This window comes from Apium graveolens, chromosome 9 (genome assembly GCF_009905375.1).
Source record: "Apium graveolens cultivar Ventura chromosome 9, ASM990537v1, whole genome shotgun sequence".
NCBI lineage: Eukaryota > Viridiplantae > Streptophyta > Magnoliopsida > Apiales > Apiaceae > Apium > Apium graveolens.
The window spans coordinates 221,460,477-221,484,627 of NC_133655.1; the positions used below are offsets into that span (position 1 = coordinate 221,460,477).

Below are 24,151 nucleotides of genomic sequence, written 5' to 3' on the forward strand. Positions count from 1 at the left end.
TATGTATGGTATTTGATATATCATAAATAATAATTACTAGTCTATAACTCGTGCGATGCACGGGCTGATTATAACATAATATTATTATATATATAATAACTTTTGTAAAAATAAACTAATCATAAAAGATAAATAAATATAATTATGTATTATTGAAATTAATAATACATATAAATTTTTTATTATACTTTTGACCGATTAAAATTTAGATATTTAAAATATTAAATTTTAGAATATTGTTCATATTGAATATAACGATTATAATATATTTATTTTAAAATTTAATAATACCATCACATATCAATACTATATTTTAAAATCGAAAGATATTAAAAATGTGACATAACTACTCATATTTTAATACTTACACCATAAATTTTTTATTTTATAACTAAAATTTTAGTGTACAAATCCTAAACTCGATTTTTTTTTACTTTGAAAACATTCATTTTTAAGTTATATGTGTTTCTTAAACATAAGAAATCCTATTTCAACGTAAGGAATCCTATATCATGCTCCTGTGTAAGAGAATGCAAGTTTTGTGTGTTTTTCAGTTTCATGTATTTTTAATTAAATTTTCAAATATAGCATTTGTGTTCATCTCATGTGTATTAACTATTAAGAATTAATTGATTATGAGATTATTTGGTATTCGACTCGGAGAGAATTATAATTTGAATTAATTTTAAAAGAGTCAAAGATACACGTTTTTTTATTTTTAATATTAGTAATATTTTTGAAAGTCATGTTAACTATTTTTTAGGAAGATATTAACCAAACAACTAATTGTAACCTATTACGTTTAAAATAGCCTATTACGCTTAAAATAACATATAACATGTGTGATGCATGATTTAATTTTAATATTTATTATCATATTATTATTATTATTATATTTACTTTTTGTTATAAAAGGTAAATTATGAAATAAAATAAATAAGTTTTTGAAATTTATGATATTAATTTTAATATAAATTATTTAATCTTATTTTTTTCAAACTTATTATTAATTTTGCGATTCAAATATTTTTTTTATAAAAGATGTAAGAAAGAAGTTGAGTGCAATTATATATTAAGTTGGATAAAAATTCATAAATTTTTTAGTTATATTAGATACTTGATTTAATTTTTTAATAACATTATATTTGATTAAGCTTTATTTTGAAAAATGTTAGCATAATTTTTAGGAAGGTGTTAACCAACCAACCAAACAAAACCATATTTCGCTTATAATAGTATAATATAGAGTAGCAAGTAGTATTGCTATTTAAACTCTTAAATTGAAACGTAAGGATGGATTATAAAATCGCTAATATCACTCAATCATTCCTTAATATTAAGTAATTGCCTCCTCTTCCAATTAACTAATATTTTATTATAAACTATACGGATCACTATCTCTTCTTTTATATTATATTAAACAAATATATGGTTTTTGATTAAATTAACTGACCATGTTGATGTTTAACTTCTTCTTTTTTTATCGTAGGTAACCCGCAGCCGCTACCCTTATACAGCAACTGAACTTTAGTAATAACGTCTCTGCCCTCGTGCCAAATATCACATATATATATATACACATACGTATACATGGTATTTTATATATCATGATTAATAATTATTAGCCTATAACCCGTGCGATGCACGGGCCGATTATAACATAATATTATTATTATGTATATAATAACTTTTGTAAAAATAAAATAATCATCAAAGATAAATAAATATAATTATGTATTATTGAAATTAATAATACATATATTTTTTTTATTATACTTTTGACCGATTAAAATTTGGATATTTAAAATATTAAATTTTAGAATATTGTTCATATTGAATATAATGATTATAATATATTTTATTTAAAATTTAATAATACCATCACATATCAATACTATATTTTAAAATCAAAAGATATTAAAAATGTGACATAACTACTCATATTTTAATACTTACACCATAAATTTTTTATTTTATAACTAAAATTTTAGTGTACAAATCCTAAACTCAATTTTTTTTAATTTGAAAACATTTATTTTTAAGTTATATGTGTTTCTTAAACATAAGAAATCCTATTTCAACGTAAGGAATCCTATTTCATGGCCTATGTAAGACCGTAAGAAAATGCAAGTTTTGTGTTTTTTTCAGTTTCATGTATTTTTAATTTAATTTTCAAATATAGCATTTGTGTTCATCTCATGTGTATTAACTATTAACTATTAAGAATTAATTGATTATGGGATTATTTGGTATTCGACTCGGAGAGAATTATAATTTGAATTAATTTTAAAAGAGTCAAAGATACATGTTTTTTATTTTATTTTTAGTATTAGTAATATTTTTGAAAGTCATGTTAGCTATTTTTTAGGAAGATATTAACCAAACAACTAATCGTAACCTATTACGTTTAAAATAGCCTATTACGCTTAAAATAACATATAACATGTGCGATGCATGATTTAATTCTAATATTTATTATCATATTATTATTATTATTATATTTACTTTTTGTTATAAAAGGAAAATTATGAAATAAAATAAATAAGTTTTTGAAATTTATGATATTAATTTTAATATAAATTATTTAATCTTATTTTTTTCAAACTTATTATTAATTTTGCGATTCAAATATTTTTTTTTATAAAAGAGGTAAGAAAGAAGTTGAGTGCAATTAGATATTAAGTTGAATAAAAATTCATAAAATTTTTAGTTATATTAGATACTTGATTTATTTTATTAATAACATTATATTTGATTAAACTTTATTTTGGAAAATGTTAGCATATTTTTTAGGAAGGTGTTAACCAGTCAACCAGACAAAAACATGTTTTCTTTTAAACTCTTAAATTGAAACGTACGGATGGATTATAAAATCGCTAATATCACTCAATCATTCCTTAATATTAAGTAATTGCCTCCTCTTCCAATTAACTAATATTTTATTATAAACTCTACGGATCAATATCTCATCTTTTATATTATATATTCACAAATCAGATATATTTTTAATAATAAATATTAAATAAAAAGAATTATAAATATTATCATAAGGGAGATGTCTTAAATTGTTAGGAGGCTAATTTTTTTTAATTATATTTAAGAATTGAATTAGAAACCATTTTTGTAATGCTTTTCGGCAAACCTAGCAACGTTCCGTTGTCGTGTACAAACGTTCCGTGTACTTTCATATTTTCGTGTACCAAATCTTAAATCCAAACCCGACCCAGATTTACATTCGTGTACCAATTTGGTGACATTAACCCGAAACTAATATATTCGTGTTTACCCGTTTTAGTACACTAAAGTACATGGATTATATACGAAAAATATTAAGTCGTTAAAAAATGCAATATATAATTAAATGGTGCTCACTCGCGTAATAAAAAAATAATAAATTATATATTAGTTATTATAATTATATATATGTTATTTAGAATAGGTAAAATTCACATTTGGTATTTAGTATATATATGTATATTATATATTTTTAAAAATTAAATTATTTATTTGTTATGTGTATTTTCGTTCCGTGTCGTGTACCTATATTGGAAACCCAAAACCGATACTAATTATATTCTTGTTTTTTCGTGTTCGTGTACCAAATTTTCGAATCCAAACACTAATTATTCGTGTCGTTTCCTACCGTTTTCATGTGTCGTGCCGGGTCTACTTTTCAGGAGCTATCATTAGTCTCTCTAATTTATTATATTTTTAAATTATAAAACGGGGACCGGATATTTAGAAAAAGGACGGGCCCAGCAAAATAGAATTATTTGAATTTGATCGCAATTAAATTCTGCTAGTACCGGTGGTGGCTGTGGGTAGAAATAACATCTGTGTTGTGTTCACTTTGACTTCCATCGATGGCAAAGGCAGTGTCATCTGGCCTTTACTTGCCTTCTATTTTCCTTCTCCTGCCTCTCTTTTCCTTTCATCTTCAGGTTTCTTTTCAACTCCTGTTTCTTAATACTTCTGCAATTGTAATTTCTTTCATTTTTTTTACACTTACTGATTCTACAGTTTCAAATTAACATTCTTACATTTTTGTGTAAAATTATATTAATTCACTTCAAGTATCCTCTTTTTGTCTTGGTCTTATTTATATTTTTTGATAGCTATAATTAGTGCCATATCTGTTGAACTATTATAAGGCGTACTTGTTTTTTTCAAAAAAATAAGAAGTGTAAATTACAATTTGGTGATCATAATTTGCCAGAGTTAGAAGATCATTCGTCAAAGTTTATTTGAATTTAAAAGATAGTGGTTAGTTTGAGATTTACATATCGATGGTCATGGTTCACTTTGATATTTAATAATTTAGTTGTAGTTAAGTAATTTAGAAAATACAAAACATTAAAATCTAACCATAAAGAATAGTAAATTAATAGTTAAATAGATAAATTTGTTAACACGAAGTCATAAACACATAAAGATTACCAAAAGTAATAAGTTACTGAACTCCAGCCAAATCCGAGTTGAAGGCAAGACTATATTTTGAATCAAACATTTGAACCCGACTCGATAAATGGGTTCGAATTCAACTACAACTCATATTCGAACTTGAGTTTGAGTAAGATTTTTGCTTCGATAGACAATTTCAATTGCTCAACCTTCGAAATCGAGTCTATGAAATCCGCAATCCCTAACCTCCCTTCCATGGAACATGTTAAGGAACCAAGTCACTCTAAAATCTCAAGATGTAAGAGGAAGATCCAATTATGGACCCCATTTATGGGTCGAATAGTGGATTACGAATGCCCATTTTTGGGGCAATAATCTGTCTTTCTAATCCATGATAAATTGTGAAAAATATTGGGGGTGGCAGGAAGTCGAACCTGAGTTCTCCTGCCAGAGCTCTGATATGTTTGATATGTTAAGGGACCAGTCACTCCAAAATATCAGGGTGTTAGAGGAAGGTCCTTTTCAAGATTTTATATTATTATTCTAATGGAACAGTGAAATATAAGGCCGAATCTTGTAATCGTTACGAGGTTGGTTGTGCTCCAGTTTTTCAAATCCAATATGTTCTTCTTCAACCTCCCAAACATTAAAATAATCAGTTTCAGTTACTTTTTCCGCTCTTCGTGTTTGATGATGATTATGATTTTGGTTGCTTCAATTGTTGAGCAAATGTTGAAACAACGACTCTAATCTTGTCATAGACTGACCCAACTTTTCAATTTCCCGTGTGTTAGCATGTGTTATCAGCCTCTTGATCACCGTCGTTGGAACTTTCGATTGTGCCTCCTAGTCATCGTAGAACGAGGTAAAATCCTTGCTCTGATACCACTTGGCATAGAGCAGAAGCATAAGGAAAGAAAGCAATATTCCTTGATAAGGGCTCGAACTATTACACGAGAAATCTCTAAAAACCTTGAATTCATAAGGAGTTCTTGAATTCACAAGAAAAGATAAGAGAAACCTCTTAGGGTTTTTAATTCAATTGATTGATATCATATGTTACATCATAGCATTGTGTATCCTAAAAGCTATCGTTATGTTTTTCATTTTTGGGAATGATCATGCAATTATGCACTAGCATGATCGTATCTACTCCTATTCGGTGACAACCATGTTCTTTTAGTGTTACCTGTTGGGAATATTACTACACGCGCAACATTGTGACATTTATATATCACAAATTAACAAGAGCACACAAATTCAACCAAGTAACAAAACAAACAAGGAGGCACAAACAATATATAATTAGAGACTGAATTGACAAGAAATTAGAGAAAATCACTTAGTTCTATGAAGATTTATCTGAATTAGAGAATCAGCTGAGTCGCCAAGCCCTTGAGAAAACTTGACTGTTCTTAAAGAGACTATTTCCCCATTTACGCTGTGATGGGTTGCCGCAATATCACTTACATGATAAAACAGCTCAGAGCGATCCGTTCACAGACACGAGAATGCTCAACAAAGACCAGTATCTCAATTCACCAAGAAAATCAATCAATTTATGTAAGTATATGTGGGAGAGAGCCAGAGAGATGATGTTCTAGGGTTTCTCTCTATTTTTACCCAAATCGATCTCACTCCTCAGATTTTCACACGCTTCACCTTTTGCTCTTCTCTACAAAAGTAACGTATGTAATCTGATCTATTATATATTGTATAAGAGTCCAATTATTATTATTATTAAAAAATTATAATCCTCACTCAAATATTAATATATAATATACTTATTTATACAAAACATGTTTATATAGTTTTAGCAATTGGCTTTCCAGTTCAGGTCCTGAGCACCAGCCTCAGGCCCTGAACATTGCAGAAACTTATTTCAGCACATCATCAGGCCCTAAACCTCTAGCCTCAGGCCCTGAACATTGCATAAATTTCACAATATGTTTCTCAGCTAAAACCGAAACAACTCTTATACAAATAAGCATTCTTGCTCTTATTTCTACATGGATTTCACTAAGAAAATGTCTTAGATCCGAATATGAAAGTTGATGTCCTTATAGCAAGAAACAACCTCCACTTGTTATTATCCGGAAATTACATCAAGAACACATATTACATGTGTCCTAAAATTTCCATTTTCTAACATTACCTTCTTGCGATCCATCATGACCTTGAAATGACCCCAAAACTGTCCTACATCATAAACACTTCAGCAAGAAATTTTGATAAAATAGAATTAAGATTATTTTGGGAATTAAATGGTACAAACTCTAACTTTTCAAGACTAGAGCTAGAATTTTTGGTAGTTTAGCCTACCCAGTCCCAGACCATGTTTACTAGAACAACGATGCAGTAAATTCAGTTAGTCGTATATTTTAATACGCCTAAAATTTAGTAGAATTAGAAATCTCAATAGGCTTTTAGAAGTAAATTAAAACAGAACTCGAGCTCCTCGCAATAAAATGCAGTGGAGGAAATCAGTTTCTAAATATGCAGTTCAACAGCCATCTAAAAGTAATTTGTCTCTTCCAGAATTGTCTGTGAGTTTTGTGTTGTGAGATACTGACGTATGATTAACTATAAGATGCTAACAGACAATTGCTGATTATTAAGTAGCTATAGATTTAAATGAATCATTAACCACCTTACCGATCTCATGACCGACCATCATTCAGATTTCAGTGTGTTTATAAAAGACCATTCTCTTGCAGTATATATTTTGTTCCATGGCAGCAAAACAAAACATTGTTTCCATCTTTCACTTCATATTTTCAAAATTATTATATGCAGTTTGTTGCATCAGTGTCAGCGCCATTGCCAAATTTGGAATCCAGTATTCTTCAGGTACTTTGCCAGTGTAACATACTAACATGACATTGTTATAGAAAAATGAATATTATATAGTAGGATTTTGTTTGTCATATGGCCAAGCAGGAATCAGTAGTTGAATTAATCAACCGCAATCCAAAAGCTGGATGGAAAGCTTCCATGAATAATCGATTCTCAAACTACACTGTAAGCTTTATAATTGGCATACTACTTTCTTCCAAGTCTTAAAGGCTTTCATGAATATAGGTTAAAATGGTCTATTTCTGCATGTTCTATATTATTACAATTTACAAATAGATAATCTCATCTTTGCTGTTTGTTACATAAAATAGACAGTTACTTCACTTCATTCTGCTGTCCATTTTACATGGCTGATACCTCTAAGTTTTGGAGACACATTTTTAGCTTGTGGACAATATGACCACGATAGGATCCTTGCTATATGTGCTGCTTAGCTTCTACCGTACACATTTACATTATTAAAAACTGAATTTCGGTCGTCCTGAAATTCAAGCGTATTTAAAGATTCACTATTCCCATTTCCATCCATCGACCAATTCCACTTTTCTCATCGCCCTTGTCTTTGTTCCAAAGCTCCACTGGCCATTTCCTCCTTTGAGGGGCCTTTCCGACTTAATTAATAACTACACGAACTTCTGTTACATCCATTTACATTTGATCTCAGGTATCTCAGTTTAAGCATCTCCTCGGCGTTAAACCAACACCACCTGGTGATCTACAAAGCATTCCTGTTAAGATACATTCAGAAAGACTAAGGTTACCTAATCAATTTGATGCAAGGACTGCTTGGCCAAAATGTAGCACCATTGGAAATATACTTGGTCAGTCACAATTTAATATATAATTGATAATTTAATGTGTCTGTATATCTTCCAACAGGAGCTAATGCATTTTGTTCCTCCTTATGGCTGGAATGTTGTATACCAAAAGATCAGGTAACACAACTCATCTATATCTTTGTATACTTCATTTTATTAGCCCTGTACTTTATTTCATAGAATAATTAGTTACACGTATATTATTTATCAGGGACACTGTGGCTCTTGCTGGGCTTTTGCTGCTGTGGAATCATTATCTGACCGGTTTTGCATCCAATTTGACATGGTAAGTTCACACTTCATAAACACAAGGGTTGGTGTGTTATCTTCTCAAGTTTACCAATATATGTGCATAACATCAATTTTTGTGGCAGAATATCTCTCTATCTGTTAATGACCTCTTATCATGTTGTGGCTTCTTGTGTGGGTTTGGCTGTAATGGCGGGTATCCTATCGCTGCATGGCGGTACTTCAAGCGCTCTGGGGTAGTCACGGAAGAGGTAAATTGAGTTTCATAATGATAATATACATTAATTGCACATTTATATTACTGTTTTTGCTGCTGTTGCTTTTAAATGTATAGTTGGTAGCAACTATTGTGTACTCCTGAAGGCTTAATGATTTTTCTCCTTGCAGTGTGACCCCTACTTTGATCAAACTGGCTGCTCACACCCTGGTTGTGAGCCTGGATATCCCACGCCAAAGTGCAAGAGACAATGTGTAGGTAAAAACGTGCTCTGGAAGAAATCAAAACACTTCAGTGTTAGTGCCTATAAGGTCCATCATGATCCCAGCAATATCATGACAGAAGTTTATAAGAATGGACCTGTTGAAGTCTCTTTTACTGTATACGAGGTAAATCTAATAGCTAGTACTCTTCATTCCATTCTTTAGATGGAAATTCAAAAACTCCTATATTACAGAACAAAATCACCAAAATAAATTAAGAAACAAAGAGCTCAACACCTGAAGCATCATAGATAAACATACTATCCTAAGAACTTACACAGTAATTAGTAAGATTTATTAAAAGGAGAGAGGGAAATATCTAGTTTTTCATGGATAAATATTTTTAGCAGGTTTAGGAAGAAAGTTTTAATCTAAAATTGAGCTGGTATGGATCATCTTTAATTGTAATGAGCAATCCATTTAATTTTTGAGGGTAGTGAGTGGGGTTGGGTAATTCTTTGCACTTGATGTAGCTTAAGTTGTTATATTACCCTTTCTTTTAACTTGGAATAAGTTTCAGTTTGCATGCCTCTATATCAACCAATAATTACTTAAGTTACAGTACTTTTAGACTCATGATCGGTATTCTTACCTAGACTTTCATTACACTTCGTTTTGCATCTTTTTCGTCCAACCTGTTGCCATCCATCAACTTTCTTTACACCGACTCCTGTCCAAGAATCCGAAGGACATTAATGTAAGTTACTGATAGAACAAGTAATAAAATAGAAAGAGTAAAGAAAGTTTACTATGCCCTTGGCTCTTTTTCTTCCTCCCCTTCTGTATGATTTGGAACTGATAGGAATCAGTTGCAATTAAAAAAAGTTTACTACGCGTCCTTTAAAGGTGAAGCATAGTTAACAGTATCTGACATGAAGGATGCAATGTGGAAAGGAATGAAAGTAAAGAATGCGGACTGATGCATTTAATGTACTGTAACTACCATGGTTTTCCGTTCAAAAAGATGAAATTTTTTCATTCAAATAGATGCAAATTGCAATGTACTTTTGGCTTAACTAGGTAGTAGTTTTACAATTTCATTTATTATAATGTGGGTATACACATTTCATGTGTAGTTAGTGTCCATAATAGAAATAGATTCTTTATTAGACCAGTAGGAGTAGAAATGTAGGATAGAAGGAAAAAAAATAAAATTGTACGGGCTTAGTTATACAAAAAAAAGTTATGCTGGTGTCTAAAAGCTTTTACAGGTTAAAGTTAGATATAGTAACTAGTCTTTTATAATTCAAGGAGACAAGTATAGGGCTACTATAATTGATATCTTAAAAAGTAATTATGATTTTGTTTTAGGTCTTCCCTTTGCATGTTAACTCAGTGTACTGTTTTTGCCGGCATAATTGATTAGCCAGGAAGTGAGCATGTTTTGATATGGAAGTAGAAACATAAACTCGTTATGTGCTTCAGTTTAGACTATTTCTTTAAAATGGTTTCCAGAGAAAAAAAAGAAGAGAAAGCAGAGTCTATGTAATCTTATTAGCAATCTTATTATATCTTCATTTTTGTTGGACACAGGATTTTGCTTATTACAAGTCTGGAGTTTACAAGCACATCACAGGTTCTGAAATGGGTGGCCATGCCGTCAAACTAATTGGATGGGGAACCACAGATGAGGGAGAAGACTATTGGGTATGTAAATGTGTTCTTAAACAAATATTCCGTCATTTGAATTAAAGAGCTATTATTGATATGGCAAGAGCAATTGCTTCCTCCTCTATGCAGCTTCTTGCAAATCAATGGAATAGAAGCTGGGGTGATGTAAGTACCTGTGTTACTTAGATTGAACAAAATCTTGCAAATTAATGGAATAAAATTATTGATATTAAATTACCAAAATGTTTTAAATGTCAGGATGGATACTTCAAAATTAGTAGAGGAACCAACGAATGTGGCATTGAAAAGAGCATCGTTGCAGGATTACCTTCATCGAAGAACATGGTGCAAGAGATGACCAATGTTGATGATGCTTTTCTTGACGCCTCAGCATGAAATCAGTTCTGGATACAAGAAGGCGCTCTCCTAACTTAGTTATGTGATTTCTTAATGACAAAATTATAATGTGTGGTATTTTATTTGTAAGTATTAATTAATCTCAACATTCTTGTACAAAGTGATTAAAGGGTAATAGTACAATTTATATACGGATATTAAACTCGGTTGTATCTTGTATGTGTGTTAGAGATGCTAAGCGCACGGAGGAATAATGTTATAAACAAATTTATATTCAACTCAACTTCGATTTATTATTTAAAAAAATATTTTTTTCTTAATTGATGGAAGATTCTAGAAAGGCTGTCTATAAGAAGATCCCTAATTCCTAGTTAGAAAGTAACGATTATATATGAAATAAAAAGGAATTGTAATTAATGTAAAATATCTCGTAACCGCCCTAAATTAACTCCTTGCAGCTGTGTATGGAGTAATCCACATAACAAACAACTTGGCCATCAAGAAACAATTTGTAAATAAATTAAGCATTTTAGTCCTACTACATAACAACAATACCATCTTCATCTTTTCAACATGTCATTCTGATCACTCTCTCAGCCTCTCTATAACTCACATTTAAATATCTTCCAGGCCTCAGCCATGGATTTCAGAAACGCCCTGTTGAAAGAGTTGCCTCAAGTCCCTGCCTCTAGCTCCATCCAACCCGAAAACCAACAGATAAAACCTACTAAAGTTACCAAGAAAAATGAATCCTCTACCTCTGCAAGCTCTGAAAACCAGCCTCCAGCCTCGAGAAATCGACTTATGGTTTCTAGAAGAAATCAGTCCTCCACTACTGTGAGCTCTAGAAATAGGGCAATGGGAGCCAGAAACACACGCAGAAGGACAATAAGACGTCGAACGAGCACTCCGTCCGGACTCCCAGAAAGCAGTTTATTGAGCACCAGATTCAAAGGCTTATACTCACTGATGGGGTATACTTCAAACAACTCTGCCACTTACTTGTCATCGGGCAACCCGTGCCTCGACTTCTTCTTCCATGTAGTCCCTAATACTCCACCGTCTCAGCTAGTCAAGCGTTTGGAATCGTCATGGAATCATGATCCTCTGACTACTCTGAAACTCATCTGTAATCTCCGAGGCGTCAGAGGCACAGGAAAAACTGATAAAGAAGGCTTTTACACTGCTGCGCTATGGCTTCATAAGCACCACCCCCAGACTCTAGCTTCTAATGTCCACATTTATGCTACTTTTGGCTACTTCAAGGATTTGCTAGAGATTTTGTTTAGGATAATTCAAGGTCCTGATGCCCGGTCACAACTAAAACGAGAATGGCAAACCAAATTATATTCAGCAAGAGGACGGAGACGTTCATTGAGATGGCTAGATCTAGATTATCTGTGGATGCCTCCAAAAGAGAAGAATGATATGCAAGAGAAGGAAATGATAAGAAAGAGATGGAGGGCTCAGCTGCCTAGAGAAGTAAGGATTAAAAGAAATGAGGCTAAAATGATGAGAGAGAAAGAAAATGCTAGGTTTTTGAGAAGAAAGAAACAGATGGCAAGAGCAAAGAAAGTGCAGGAGTTGTATAGAACTGATATGAATTATCGGTTCTTGCATGATCAGATTGCAACTTTTTTTGCAGATCTGTTGAAGGCAGACATGGAGCTCTTGAATTCTGGTAAGGCAACGGATATTAGTTTAGCTGGAAAGTGGTGTCCTACAATTGATTCGTCGTATGATAAGTACACCTTAATATGTGCTACCATTGCCAGGAAAGTTTTTCCACGTGAACTTTACCCCGAGTATGAAGGACTTGTGGATGCTCAGTACGTGAGTAGAGTTAGAGACAGGTTGAGGAAACAAGTATTGGTGCCACTCCACAGGGCTCTGAGGTTACCCGAGGTTTATATGAGTGCCAAAAAGTGGAGGTATCTTCCTTATAACAGAGTTGCATCTGTTGCTATGACAAATTACACTGATATTTTCATGGATCGTGATAAAGTAAGATTCAACAAGTATATTGAGAAAGTTAAAGAAGGGAAAGCAAAGATTGCATCCGGAGCATTGCTTCCACATGATATCCTTAAGTCTTGTTTGGGTGGCACCGAGGGGCAAAAGACTGTTGCAGAACTCCAATGGAATGGGATGGTGGAAAATATGTTAAAGAAAGGGAAATTAACAAATTGTATTGCAGTGTCTGATGTCTCAGGAAGTATGAGTGGAACTCCAATGGAGGTTTCAGTTGCACTTGGTTTGTTAGTTTCTGAATTAAGCGAAGAGCCTTGGAAGGGACATGTTATCACTTTTAGCGCAAATCCCCAGCTTCACTTAATTAAAGGAAGTAGTCTCCCGGAAAAGAGTACATTTATCAGGAAGATGGCATGGGGTATGAACACAAATTTTCAGAAGGTTTTCGATAAGATATTGGAGGTTGCTGTTAATGCAAAGCTGAGGGAAGATCAAATGATAAAGACAGTGTTTGTTTTTAGTGATATGGAATTTGATAAAGCATCAAATAATCCGTGGGAGACGGATTATATGGTGATCCAGAAGAAATTCAAGAAAAATGGTTATGAGAGAGTGCCCAATATTGTGTTTTGGAACCTCAGAAATTCGTCAGCAACACCTGTAAAAGCCACAGAAAATGGAGTGGCCATGCTTAGTGGATATTCAAAGAATTTGCTGACACTCTTCTTGCGTGGAGGAGGGGAAATAAATCCCGAGCTTGTGTTGGAGGCAGTCATTGCCGGAGATGAGTATCAAAACTTAGTTGTATACGATTGATTTCGAGAATCCTTTAATGCTTAATTGTGTTCTAATATTTTATGCGATGCTTAAGTTGTTTTCTCAATTCCTATTTAAAGGTTCCTGCGGATGTAAAACTCCTTGAATAAAAAATATTAGTTTTATAAGAATGTGGTGTTCGTGATTAATCTTATTTCTCTCCCATTGGGACTATCCTACAACCATGAAATCATTATTAATTTTGTTTGCTTGAATACAAAAGTTTGTTCTCATAACATAACTACATGGATTATGGTTTGTCTTGAGTTGTGGTTTAATATTGACATATTCATGGGTTTAGGAGTTACTTTAAGGAGTCTGATAAGTCATACTGAAATTACTCACAGTCCCTTTAGACCAGAATTACAAATTATTATCCCTTTATCAATATGTTTATAGAATTACACTTAATACTTGGCCAGAGTTTTAGTCTAGTTGAGCAAGGCAAAGCCAGAGGATTGCTGAGGGCTTTTCTCCTCTTCATCACACAAGACTGCAGACTGTTGTTCTTGTATGTGCTATTTTCAATTAATGAGTGGCGTCTTATTTAAAACATCTGCCAATCTAACAACTTCCTACACTGGAAAAATTGTTACAGGGGGGCCAAAACACATGACCAAGAGAACGACTCACCAACAACAGTGTGAAAATAGCTAGCCAAGGAAAAGAAGACTTTCATAAAAAGCAGAGGCCAATCTTGAGATGGCTTTGTTCTCGGTTTATGATCATTTCAAACTTTATCAGTTATCACAAAGCCATTTTTGAAGTGAAGAGAACAATTGCTCAACAAGGAACGACATACTCAAGTCATTAAGTGAGGGCTTAATTAGAAAACCCTAATTTCTTCAAGTCAAAGGTTTTGGTTCATTAATCTATTTGACATACTCAAGAATATTCAGGTGTCGAGACAAATCTGTTTTGGTACATCTTTGTGATTGATAATTTCGTAACATCTATGTTATTCAGCACATTTAATTCTAGTGTCATATATATACCTTGATCTCTCACCATATGAGTTTGATGCCTATAATAACTGTTTTCAGAAAGAAGACTGGTTGTATGTGATATTATTGCACAATAATCCTGATCATGATTAACAATTTTCACTATAGCTTCATTTTAAAATGTGCATCACATGCTTCAGCTGGTCACATCTTGTTGTATGTTTCTGCTCCATATGAGCACTTTTGCAGAGTAATCGGATGGAAGCTCATGATATTTTGTATGAACAAGTAATCTATCTTACATACAATCTACATGCTTGATGTTACTCAATATTTGACTCATAAGAATACCGAATACAGTATTATGATATCTGAACTCACATAGGCAATTAACTGGAGGTCTATCACTTTGACCCTGTAGATTATAATTCCTTTAAAGGGCTTTTGATGTTTTCTTCTTTTCAAGTGTGTATGTTCTCATTAGTATTATGCACATCAGAGAGTTCGTTTATTTCACTGTCATCAACCACTCCTTATCTGTCCCCTGAACCAGTCTCTCCCTGTTGGTCATGTCCCCTGCAAAATTAGTTATTTACGGATGTTAACTTTTCTCCCTTCTGCACTAAAAAATATATTCTTTGGTAGTGCATTTTCTGTTGTTAAGCTACCCTGTGGAGTGTGATTAACGTAAATTTATTCTGCTATTTGGAGGACGGATCTGGTGTCATTGAATTGTATTTGATCTTCATTTAGCTCAGGCTCAGCTGGGGTATATAGCAGAGAGCAGTAATTTGAATCCAAGCTCTAATGTGTTGTTTGGTTGAGGTGGAGGATGAGGAAGGAATGTAGTGAAAACTTGTGAACAAACTCAAGTTTAAAAAATGATTTCAGGGAAGAGTGAACAAAAAAGATGAAGGATAAATTTACCATAATACCGATTTTATTCAATCCTTCCTATTTCATTCACTCCAACCAATCATAATGTAGAGTTTCATTTGTGAAGATTTCAAGGGCTAATCTAAACATGAACCGAGTACATTTAGCAAAAACAAAACATGAACTGAATGCCTTATCATTTCTGTATTAATAGTAAATCCCATATGTTTCAGAATAATTTCTGGAGTTCTTACTGCAGTCTGTACAAGTGTTGTTTGGTAATGTTACAAAAGTTGAATGTTTTAAAATAATGTGTAACAGAGACCTTTTTATGTCATTCTGCTCTAACCTTCACTCACAGAACCAACAAATTAAAATAGATGAAATTTATGTGTGAGGTTGAGGTTCTGAGGACTAGGTAAGTACTGAAATTCACGAGTAATTTGCATAAATTCATGGGAACCAGGTTCTCAAATCTGTAAAATTTGCATGATGTACGTTTCATGAACATGTCAGGGGAAGTCGAGGCTTGGTTCTTGAGAGTTTATATTATTAAGACATTAATGACAAGTCAATATCTTGGCAACTTGCGACTCCATTTCCTACTTCCAACTCCATAATACAATATTGTGACTTGCAAAGGACTGCTATGCGCATTTCAGTTTACTGCGCCTATGAAGCCTGTGTCTCTGTAGTTCGTTTGCAGGTCGAGGGCCTTTAGGCATTAAGAAACTAAATTTCACAGATTTTTACAAGATCTAAATTCTACACATTAAACTAATTATCTGACCAACCATGGACTGCATCTCTGTGTCCCGGTCATTTAGTCATTTTTACTTTTAAAGTTATTCTATGCAAATGATAAAAGGTTAATGCACCTGACCTCAAAATGATATCCCACAAAGCCTTGTATTAAATCTTTCATTTACAATGCAGGTAAAGTCCAGACCTGCATAGAAAATCAAAGTAAAATTTTGTAAAGAAACAGTTCCTCTAACTGGAGAGCTCTGTAAAATCATCCCTGGGAGTTCAATTTGTTAACTTCTCCACCCGCTGTACACCAGAGAGAGACAAAGGAGCATGAAGTAATGCAGATATGTACCATTAAGAAAACTAGCTTACAAACATCAAGAAGCACCAGCACAAGGCAAAACACACAAATGATTTTAACCATCTTAACAACTATCTGGGTCGGTAGAAACACGAGGAAAACTTAACAAATGCTAGGTGTTTTTAAGCCTTACATTGTCTATTTCAGCCTTACAGAATCCTCTAAACTAAGTTTTCAGAATCTCATACTTTTCTTTAAGATATTGCAATTGAAAATCATGGGTTATGGGACAAAAGTCACAAAACTTACAACTTCCCTAAACCCAAAATATTTCAGTGGAGAGAATATAAAGCAATGCAGGACACCAGTTATACATGTGTTTCCAGTGCAGATAAGTAGATAACTATTGCTAAAACACAGTTACATATGTAACATAATCAAACAGTCATCGCCACAATATGCAAAAATAATATAGGAGTTTATATTTGAGACAATATCAAATGTTTCAACTTATAGAAAATCCTAAGATTCAGAAAAGAAAATTTGAGGAATATATCAAATAATTCTAGAACCTAATAAATATGCTTGTCCTTAATCAATCGTATAAAACTAGTTTCTGATAGTCTTCGCCAGAAATTGCAACCTTCATCACAGACTCTGGATTCATATCCTCCCCTTCTTCCAAGAAAAGAGTTAGCAAATTCTTTGAGAATCCACCAAGCAGAGCCACCCCATTTTGTGTTGCTTTGACAGGTGTTGCAGAAGAGTCCCTAAGGTTCCAAAACACAATGTCAGGCACTTTTTCATAACCCTTTTCCCTAAATTTCCTCTGAATCACCATGTAATCAGTCTCCCACGGATGCAGAGATGCTTGGTCAAATTCCATATCGCTGAAAACAAACAACCTCTTTACCATTTGCTCTTCACTCAGCTTTGCATCAACAGCAATATTTAATATTTTATCAAAGACCTTTTGCAAATCCGTATTTATATCCCACTCCATATCCTTAACAAATTCACACTTCTCCCGGAGACTGCTACCATTAACCACGTGAAGCTCTGGCTCACAGCTAAAAGTAATCAGCTGTCCTTTCCAAGGCTCTTCACTTGGCAACGGAAACTTCAACTGGCCATCCTTCCATACTTCCTGACACATCAGAAATTGCAAGAGAATTCGTAATTTTGCCTTTGTTCAGCATATCATCCACCATTCCTTGCCATTGAAGCTCCGCAATGATCTCTTGTCCATCACTACAACTGGCCAAACAAGACTTAATTATATCATGTGGAAACAATGCCCCAGATGCAATTTTCAACTTCCCTTCTTTCACATCCTCCAGATACTTGCTAAACCTTTCTTTATCATGATTCATAAAAATATCAGTGTAGGTCTTCATAGCAACAGAAGCAACTCTTTTGTAAGGAAGGGAGTCCCACTTATTTGCACTCATATAAACCTCAGGCAACTTAAGCGCCTCGTGAAGTGGAACAAGGACTTGTTTCCTCAACCTGTTTTTGACTGCCATGACATACTGATCTTCCTCAATTCCTTCATACTCTCGGTGAGTTTCCCTTGGAAACAATTTCTTGGCAATACTGGCACATATCAATGTATGCTTATCATACGAAGAATCAATTGTAGGACACCACTTCCCAGCCAAACTGATATTCTTAGGTTGTTTCAAATTTAACCACTCCATATCTGCCTTGAGTAAATCAGCAAAAAGAGTCGAAACACTTTCATGCAAGAACTGATAATTCACATCATTATTATACATATCCATAGCTTTCTTAAATCTTTCAGCTCTTTTCTCTTTCCTCAAATCACTAGCCCTTTGTTTTTCTTCCATCACTTTGGCCTTATTGGCTTCAGTCCTTTCATCTTTCGGAATCACAGCCTTCTGTTTCTTCTCCTTCTTACTCGAATCCAGATTAATTGACCGTAGATTCCTACGCACACCTTTAACGGCCCTACCTTCCGATGACTTATATGATTTCGGTTGTTCTTTAACCAGAGCTCTTACGTCTGGGCCTTGGAGCAACCGAAACAAGATCTCCATCAAATCCTTGAAGTAGCCGAACGAGGCATAAACATGTGCATTGCATGCTAGGGTTTTAGGATGATGTTTGTGTAGCCATAATGCAGCAGTGTAAAATCCTTCTTTATCAGACTTGCCAGTGCCTCTAACGCCGCGGAGATTGCAGATGAGTTTAAGAGTGGTAAGTGGATCATGAGACCACGAGGTTTCGAGACGTTGGATTAGTTTATCAGACGGGGTATCAGGGACAACATGGAAGAAGAAATCAAGGCATGGATTGCCGGAAGACAAGTATGTGGCAGAGTTGTTTTCAGTCAAACCCATCATTGGTTGGTTAGATGTCATGGCTAAATCGGTTTGTGAGACTTGGATGTAAATTTAACAGAAAGAGAGAATATATTTAGGGTTAGTAACAGAGGCTGAGGAGGGTTTGATGGACAAGGCCTTTTGTAATTTACAAGAACAAATTTTTAGGCGGGAAGTAACTAACTCTCAACTAGATTAAATGTCTAATCTACCCTTAACTAATTTCTAACTTAACCACTATCTATCTTATGCAGTCTAATACCCTCCTTCAAATTGGCAGGTCTGAACATGTTTCGAACTCCCAATTTGCTCAATAAATACGTTAGTCTTGCAGCTGTCAGAGGTTTAGTAAGTAGATCAACTGGTTGCTGTTTGGTAGACAAGTACACAGGTTGCACCAACCCTTCCTTGACTTTATCTCTGATGAAATGGCAGTCCAGCTCGATATGCTTTGTCCTCTCATACAGAACTGGATTTTCAGCTATGTGAATTGCAGATGTATTATCACAATACATAGGAACTGGTGTAGGAATCTTGAAATGTATTTCTTTGAGTAGATTGTATAACCAAGTGATTTCACATAGTGTAGTTGTCAAAGCTCTGTATTCTGCCTCTGCAGAAGATCTTGCTACTGCATTCTGCTTTTTGCATTTCCATGAAATAAGTGAATCTCCTAACGTGACACAGTATCCAGACAATGATCTTCTAGTCATAGGACATGTAGCCCAATCAACATCACAAAAAGCTTTCAATTTTAATGGACTTTTAGCTGATAAAAACAGACCTTGGTCTGGATTACCCTTTATGTACCTTACTAATTTCAGTGCAGCCTTCCAATGAACATCTGTTGGTGTAGCTATAAACTGACTCAATATATGCACTGGATAAGAAATGTATGGTCTGGTAATTATCAAATAAATCAACTGCCCAACCAATCTTCTGTATTGCATAGCATCAGGCAAAGCTGTTCCATAATTAGACTGGAGATTATGTTGAGCTTCCATGGTTATATCACTTGGTTTTGCAGCTAATAGACCTGTATTCTCCATCAAATTAATTGCATACTTCCTTTGATGTATATATATGCCTTCTGAAGACCTTGTTATTTCAAGTCCAAGAAAATAGTTCAAGTGTCCTAAATCTTTCAGTTTGAACTTAGAAGCAAGAAACTCTTTTATCTTTCCAATTTGCTTGACACATAAACTAGTCAGTATTATGTCATCAATATAAACCATCAATACTGTAACTGAAGTAACTGAATGTAGATAAAACATAGAAGTATCTCCCTTTGATTGTGTAAAACCAAATTGGATAACAACATCAGAAAACTTATCAAACCACTCTCTTGGGGACTGTCTTAGACCATAGATAGATTTAATCAGTTTGTAGACAGGATTAGTGCCAACAAAAGAAGCAGGAATAGGCACACCTGGAGGCAATCTCATGTACACTTCTTCATGAAGGTCTCCATTTAAAAAAGCATTGGTAATGTCCAACTAATTAATATTCCAGTTTTGAATAGCAGCAATGGATAGTACCAGTCTGACAGTGGCCATTTTAGCTACTGGTGCAAAGGTTTGAAAATAATCCACTCCTGCAGTCTGTGTAAAACCTTGAGCCACCAATCTGGCTTTATATCTTTCCAAAGTACCATCAGATTTATACTTGACTTTATAAATCCATTTACAACCCACTGCCTTCTTGCCAGGAGGAAGAGAAGTAATTTGCCAAGTATTATTGGCTTCCAAAGCATTCAGTTCTAACTGCATTGCTTTACACCAGTTAGAATCTTTTATAGCTTGAGAATAAAATAAGGGTTCAGGAATGACAGTGGAATTTGCTACAAAAGCCTGATAAGTTGGTGTAAAACCTTGCACGAAATCAACAATATGAAGTGGATATGTAACAGTTGTGGCACAAGTCTTATTAAGAATTATTGGAAGACCTGTATAATCTGAGAACTTAACTGGTAACTGTTTTACTCTAATAGGTCTAGAACTTTGCTCAGGTATAGGTAATACTGTAGCAGAACCACTATCAGAAGAAGATATATGATCAGTGTTATCAGAATCATGAGAATTATCAAGATGAGAATTAGCAGAAGGTGAATTATCATGAGAATGATGTGAATCATGTGAAATAGAAGGAGAATGCTGATGTTCCAGCTCAGTGTGTGCAGAAGATGGAATATTTGACAATACTAAATCATCAATAAAAGAAGAATCTGAAGGAAACATGGTTGAAGTAATAGAAACAGATGTAGTATAGGGAAAAATATTCTCATAAAAGGCAACATCTGTAGACACAAACTTATGACCTGTTTCAATATTAATGAGTTTGTAGAGGATATCCAATGAACACACATTTAGTTGCTCTTGGAGCAAATTTATATGCTCTCTTAGACAAGGTAGAAGCATATGCAAGATAACCAAATACTCTCATATGATCATAGAGAGGTGGTTTATGAAAAAGTATTTCATAAGGAAATAAGTTGTTTAAGATTTTAGATGGAGTTCTGTTTATGATATAAGTGGCAGTGAGTAAACAATCTCCCCAATGATGAATTGAAACTTTTGAATTGAATTTGAGAGCTCTTGCAACAGAAAGAAGATGTCTGTGTTTTCTTTCAGCCCTCCCATTCTGTTAGGAGTCTCAACACAAGAACTTTGATGATCAATTCCATAAGACTGAAACAATTTTGTAAGATCTATATTAAATAATTCTGAGCCATTATCAAATCTCACAATTTTAACTGAGGCTTTGAAATGATTCTTAACGTGAATCAGAAAATTAGAAAAAATTGAGAATACTTGAGATTTATTTGATATCAAGAAGGTCCAGGTACATCTACTACAGTCATCCACTATAGTAAGAAAAGAATTACAAGTAAAATATGTCTTATACTTGTAAGGCCCCCAAAAATCACAATATAACAAATGAAAAGGTTCAGTAGAATGACTAGTACTAGCTGGAAAAGGAGACCTGATTTGTTTAGAAAAATGACAAACATCACAAGGAATAAAACTACAGGTTTCAACTTGAGTAGCAATAGAACTAATCTTCTCCATTACAGGAAAATGTATGTGACCTAATCTAGAATGCCAAAGTTTTGAAGTGTCTAAATGAGCAGCATTACAGTGAGCTGAAACTTGAGGAAACAGAGAAGTGAATTGTGATGAAGTTGGTAGAAGTAACTTGAACAGTGAACCTTGGAGTTTACCAATCCCCAACGTTTTCTTCATTGTACAGTCCTGAATAACACACAGATGAGACAAAAATTGAAGTGTGCAAGACACAGAAAAAGTCAGTTTACTGACAGAAATCAAGTTGAATTGGAAACTAGGTACCAAAAGAACAACATAAAGAGTAAGTTCAGATGTTAACACTATAGTTCCTTTAAGTTTAACCTCTGTAAACTCTCCATTAGGCAAACATATATCAATATCACAAGCAAGAAGATCAGAGAGCAAATCATGACAACATGTAATGTGGTCTGTTGCCCCTGAATCAAGAATCCAATCTCTAGAGGCATGTCAATTAACAAGGCATACAGAAGTCAGATATGAACAGAAATGAGACATAGTACCTGATTGAGGTGGTTCAAAGTTTGTTTGAGACAATTGGCTTTGATTTAGAAGATTCAACAACTGTTGATACTGAATATCAGACAAACAATTTACAACAGAGTTTTCAGGACCAGCAGAGCTTTCAACTTTGTCAGTAGAGGTTGGCACTGTGGATGAAGCAGCAATTTGAGCAACAAAATTGTTCTCCTGATGATTAGCCTTAGCAGGAGCAACATTTTGCTTATTCCTTGGGGGAAAACCAATCAAATGAAAACAACGATCCTTAGTATGATTCTTTCCATGACAATAAGTGCACTCCAAATTAAACCTCCTTCCATCAGGCCTCTTAACATCAGTTTTCTTGAAATCAGATCTAGGAAACCTAGCTTTACTCATAAGAGCAGCTGACTCAACAGTAGTGTTTGACAGAGTTACATAATTTCTCTTGCGTTCTTCTTGTTGCAATAGTGACAAAACAGTTGTTAGTGGAGGGATATGATTCATCATAAGGAGTTGACCACGAATATTAGTGTAAACTTCATTTAATCCCATCAAAAATTGAGTAACTTTCATAACCTCTTCAGATTGTTCCTGTTGCTTCTTAGCTTTACAGAGACAGACACATACACACTTAGGAATACTAGATGCTTGAAGCAGATCATCCCAAAGCATCTTAAATTTTGTGTAATATCCAGAAATAGTAAGATTTTCTTGTGCAAGAGAGCTTAAAGCCTTTTTCAACTCAAAAACGCGTGGACCATTACTCTGAGAGAAACGCATATTGATATCATCCCAAACATCACTAGCAAGAGCAATGTAAACAAGACTAGAACGAATCTCAGGAACAACAGAGTTAAGAAGCCAAGTAATTATCATATCATTGCAACGCTGCCAATGTGCAAAATAAGAAGATGATTCAGAAGGAACCTTGCATTTTCTAGTAACAAAACCAAGCTTATTCTTCGCTGAAAGTGCAAGAGACATCGATCTTTTCCATTCATTGAAGTTTTCACCATTCAAGACACTAGTAACAACAAGAACTTGACCAGGATGATCTGAAGGATGTAGATATAATGGATGACTCCCATCCAAAGCAACTGACTGATATGAACTTTCAAGATCAGATTCTGGAGTTTTTGTAGCATCTGTAGAATTATCCGTCAATGTAGACATAGTGTTTGATGAAATGTCGCACAGAGAGAGATTGATAGAAAAAGAAAATGATCGTAAAATGATCGAATTCAATCAATTTTACTATGATTACTATCAACAACCAGTAGAATGATTTTTGCAAATAGAAACACTGAACTTTACTACTGAAAGAACGAAAAACAAGAATGAAACAAAAAACTTGTTTGAAGCTTTAATGGCGAAAATAGATGTAACAAACTAAAGAAACAGAGATCATAACTCTGATACCATGTAGAATTTCCAATGTGAAAAATGAAAATTGTATTGAATGAATAAAATGTACAGATTGTTTTGAGTTATATACAAGTTTACAAGAACAAACTTTTAGGCGGGAAGTAACTAACTCTCAACTAGATTAAATGTGTAATCTACCCTTAACTAATTTCTAACTTAACCACTATCTATCTTATGCACTCTAATATTGGACACCAAGAACAATTGTGTTCTATAAATAGGCCTTTTATGATCCTTTAGCTGAATTAGCATCCTCATTCTAACACATAAACTACACACACTTTATTACTTTTCTAAATCCCTTCAACAAGGCCCTTGTAGAACGTCATGAATTTTAAAGCTGCACCGTTGAAAAATTTGAAAGAAATCCTCACCTCCTCGACTA

The 24,151-nt window shown here is 33.8% G+C and overlaps 3 protein-coding genes and 1 pseudogene across 3 annotated transcripts; 2 read left to right on the top strand and 2 right to left on the bottom strand.

Moving 5' to 3' along the window:
- The first annotated feature begins 3,770 nt into the window (after positions 1 to 3,770).
- On the top strand, positions 3,771 to 10,984 carry LOC141683380 (cathepsin B-like protease 3). The gene is made up of 10 exons (XM_074488078.1): positions 3,771 to 3,941; positions 7,198 to 7,251; positions 7,342 to 7,422; positions 7,922 to 8,078; positions 8,282 to 8,361; positions 8,450 to 8,575; positions 8,712 to 8,930; positions 10,338 to 10,451; positions 10,545 to 10,580; positions 10,674 to 10,984. The coding sequence occupies exons 1-10, from the start codon at positions 3,864 to 3,866 to the stop codon at positions 10,809 to 10,811; spliced, it is 1,083 nt and encodes a 360-aa protein (XP_074344179.1). The 5' UTR covers positions 3,771 to 3,863; the 3' UTR covers positions 10,812 to 10,984.
- A 348-nt stretch (positions 10,985 to 11,332) lies between these two features.
- On the top strand, positions 11,333 to 13,697 carry LOC141683378 (uncharacterized). Its single transcript, XM_074488077.1, has one exon. It carries the CDS (start codon positions 11,412 to 11,414, stop codon positions 13,557 to 13,559), a length of 2,148 nt encoding a protein of 715 aa, XP_074344178.1. The 5' UTR covers positions 11,333 to 11,411; the 3' UTR covers positions 13,560 to 13,697.
- A 3,328-nt stretch (positions 13,698 to 17,025) lies between these two features.
- LOC141683138 (uncharacterized) lies at positions 17,026 to 18,793 on the bottom strand (annotated as a pseudogene).
- A 212-nt stretch (positions 18,794 to 19,005) lies between these two features.
- LOC141685973 (uncharacterized) lies at positions 19,006 to 23,514 on the bottom strand. Its single transcript, XM_074491043.1, has 5 exons — positions 22,362 to 23,514; positions 22,123 to 22,277; positions 21,804 to 22,026; positions 20,314 to 21,092; positions 19,006 to 20,271 (listed from the first exon to the last, which is right to left on the bottom strand). The coding sequence occupies exons 1-5, from the start codon at positions 23,512 to 23,514 to the stop codon at positions 19,006 to 19,008; spliced, it is 3,576 nt and encodes a 1,191-aa protein (XP_074347144.1).
- Positions 23,515 to 24,151: the final 637 nt, after the last annotated feature.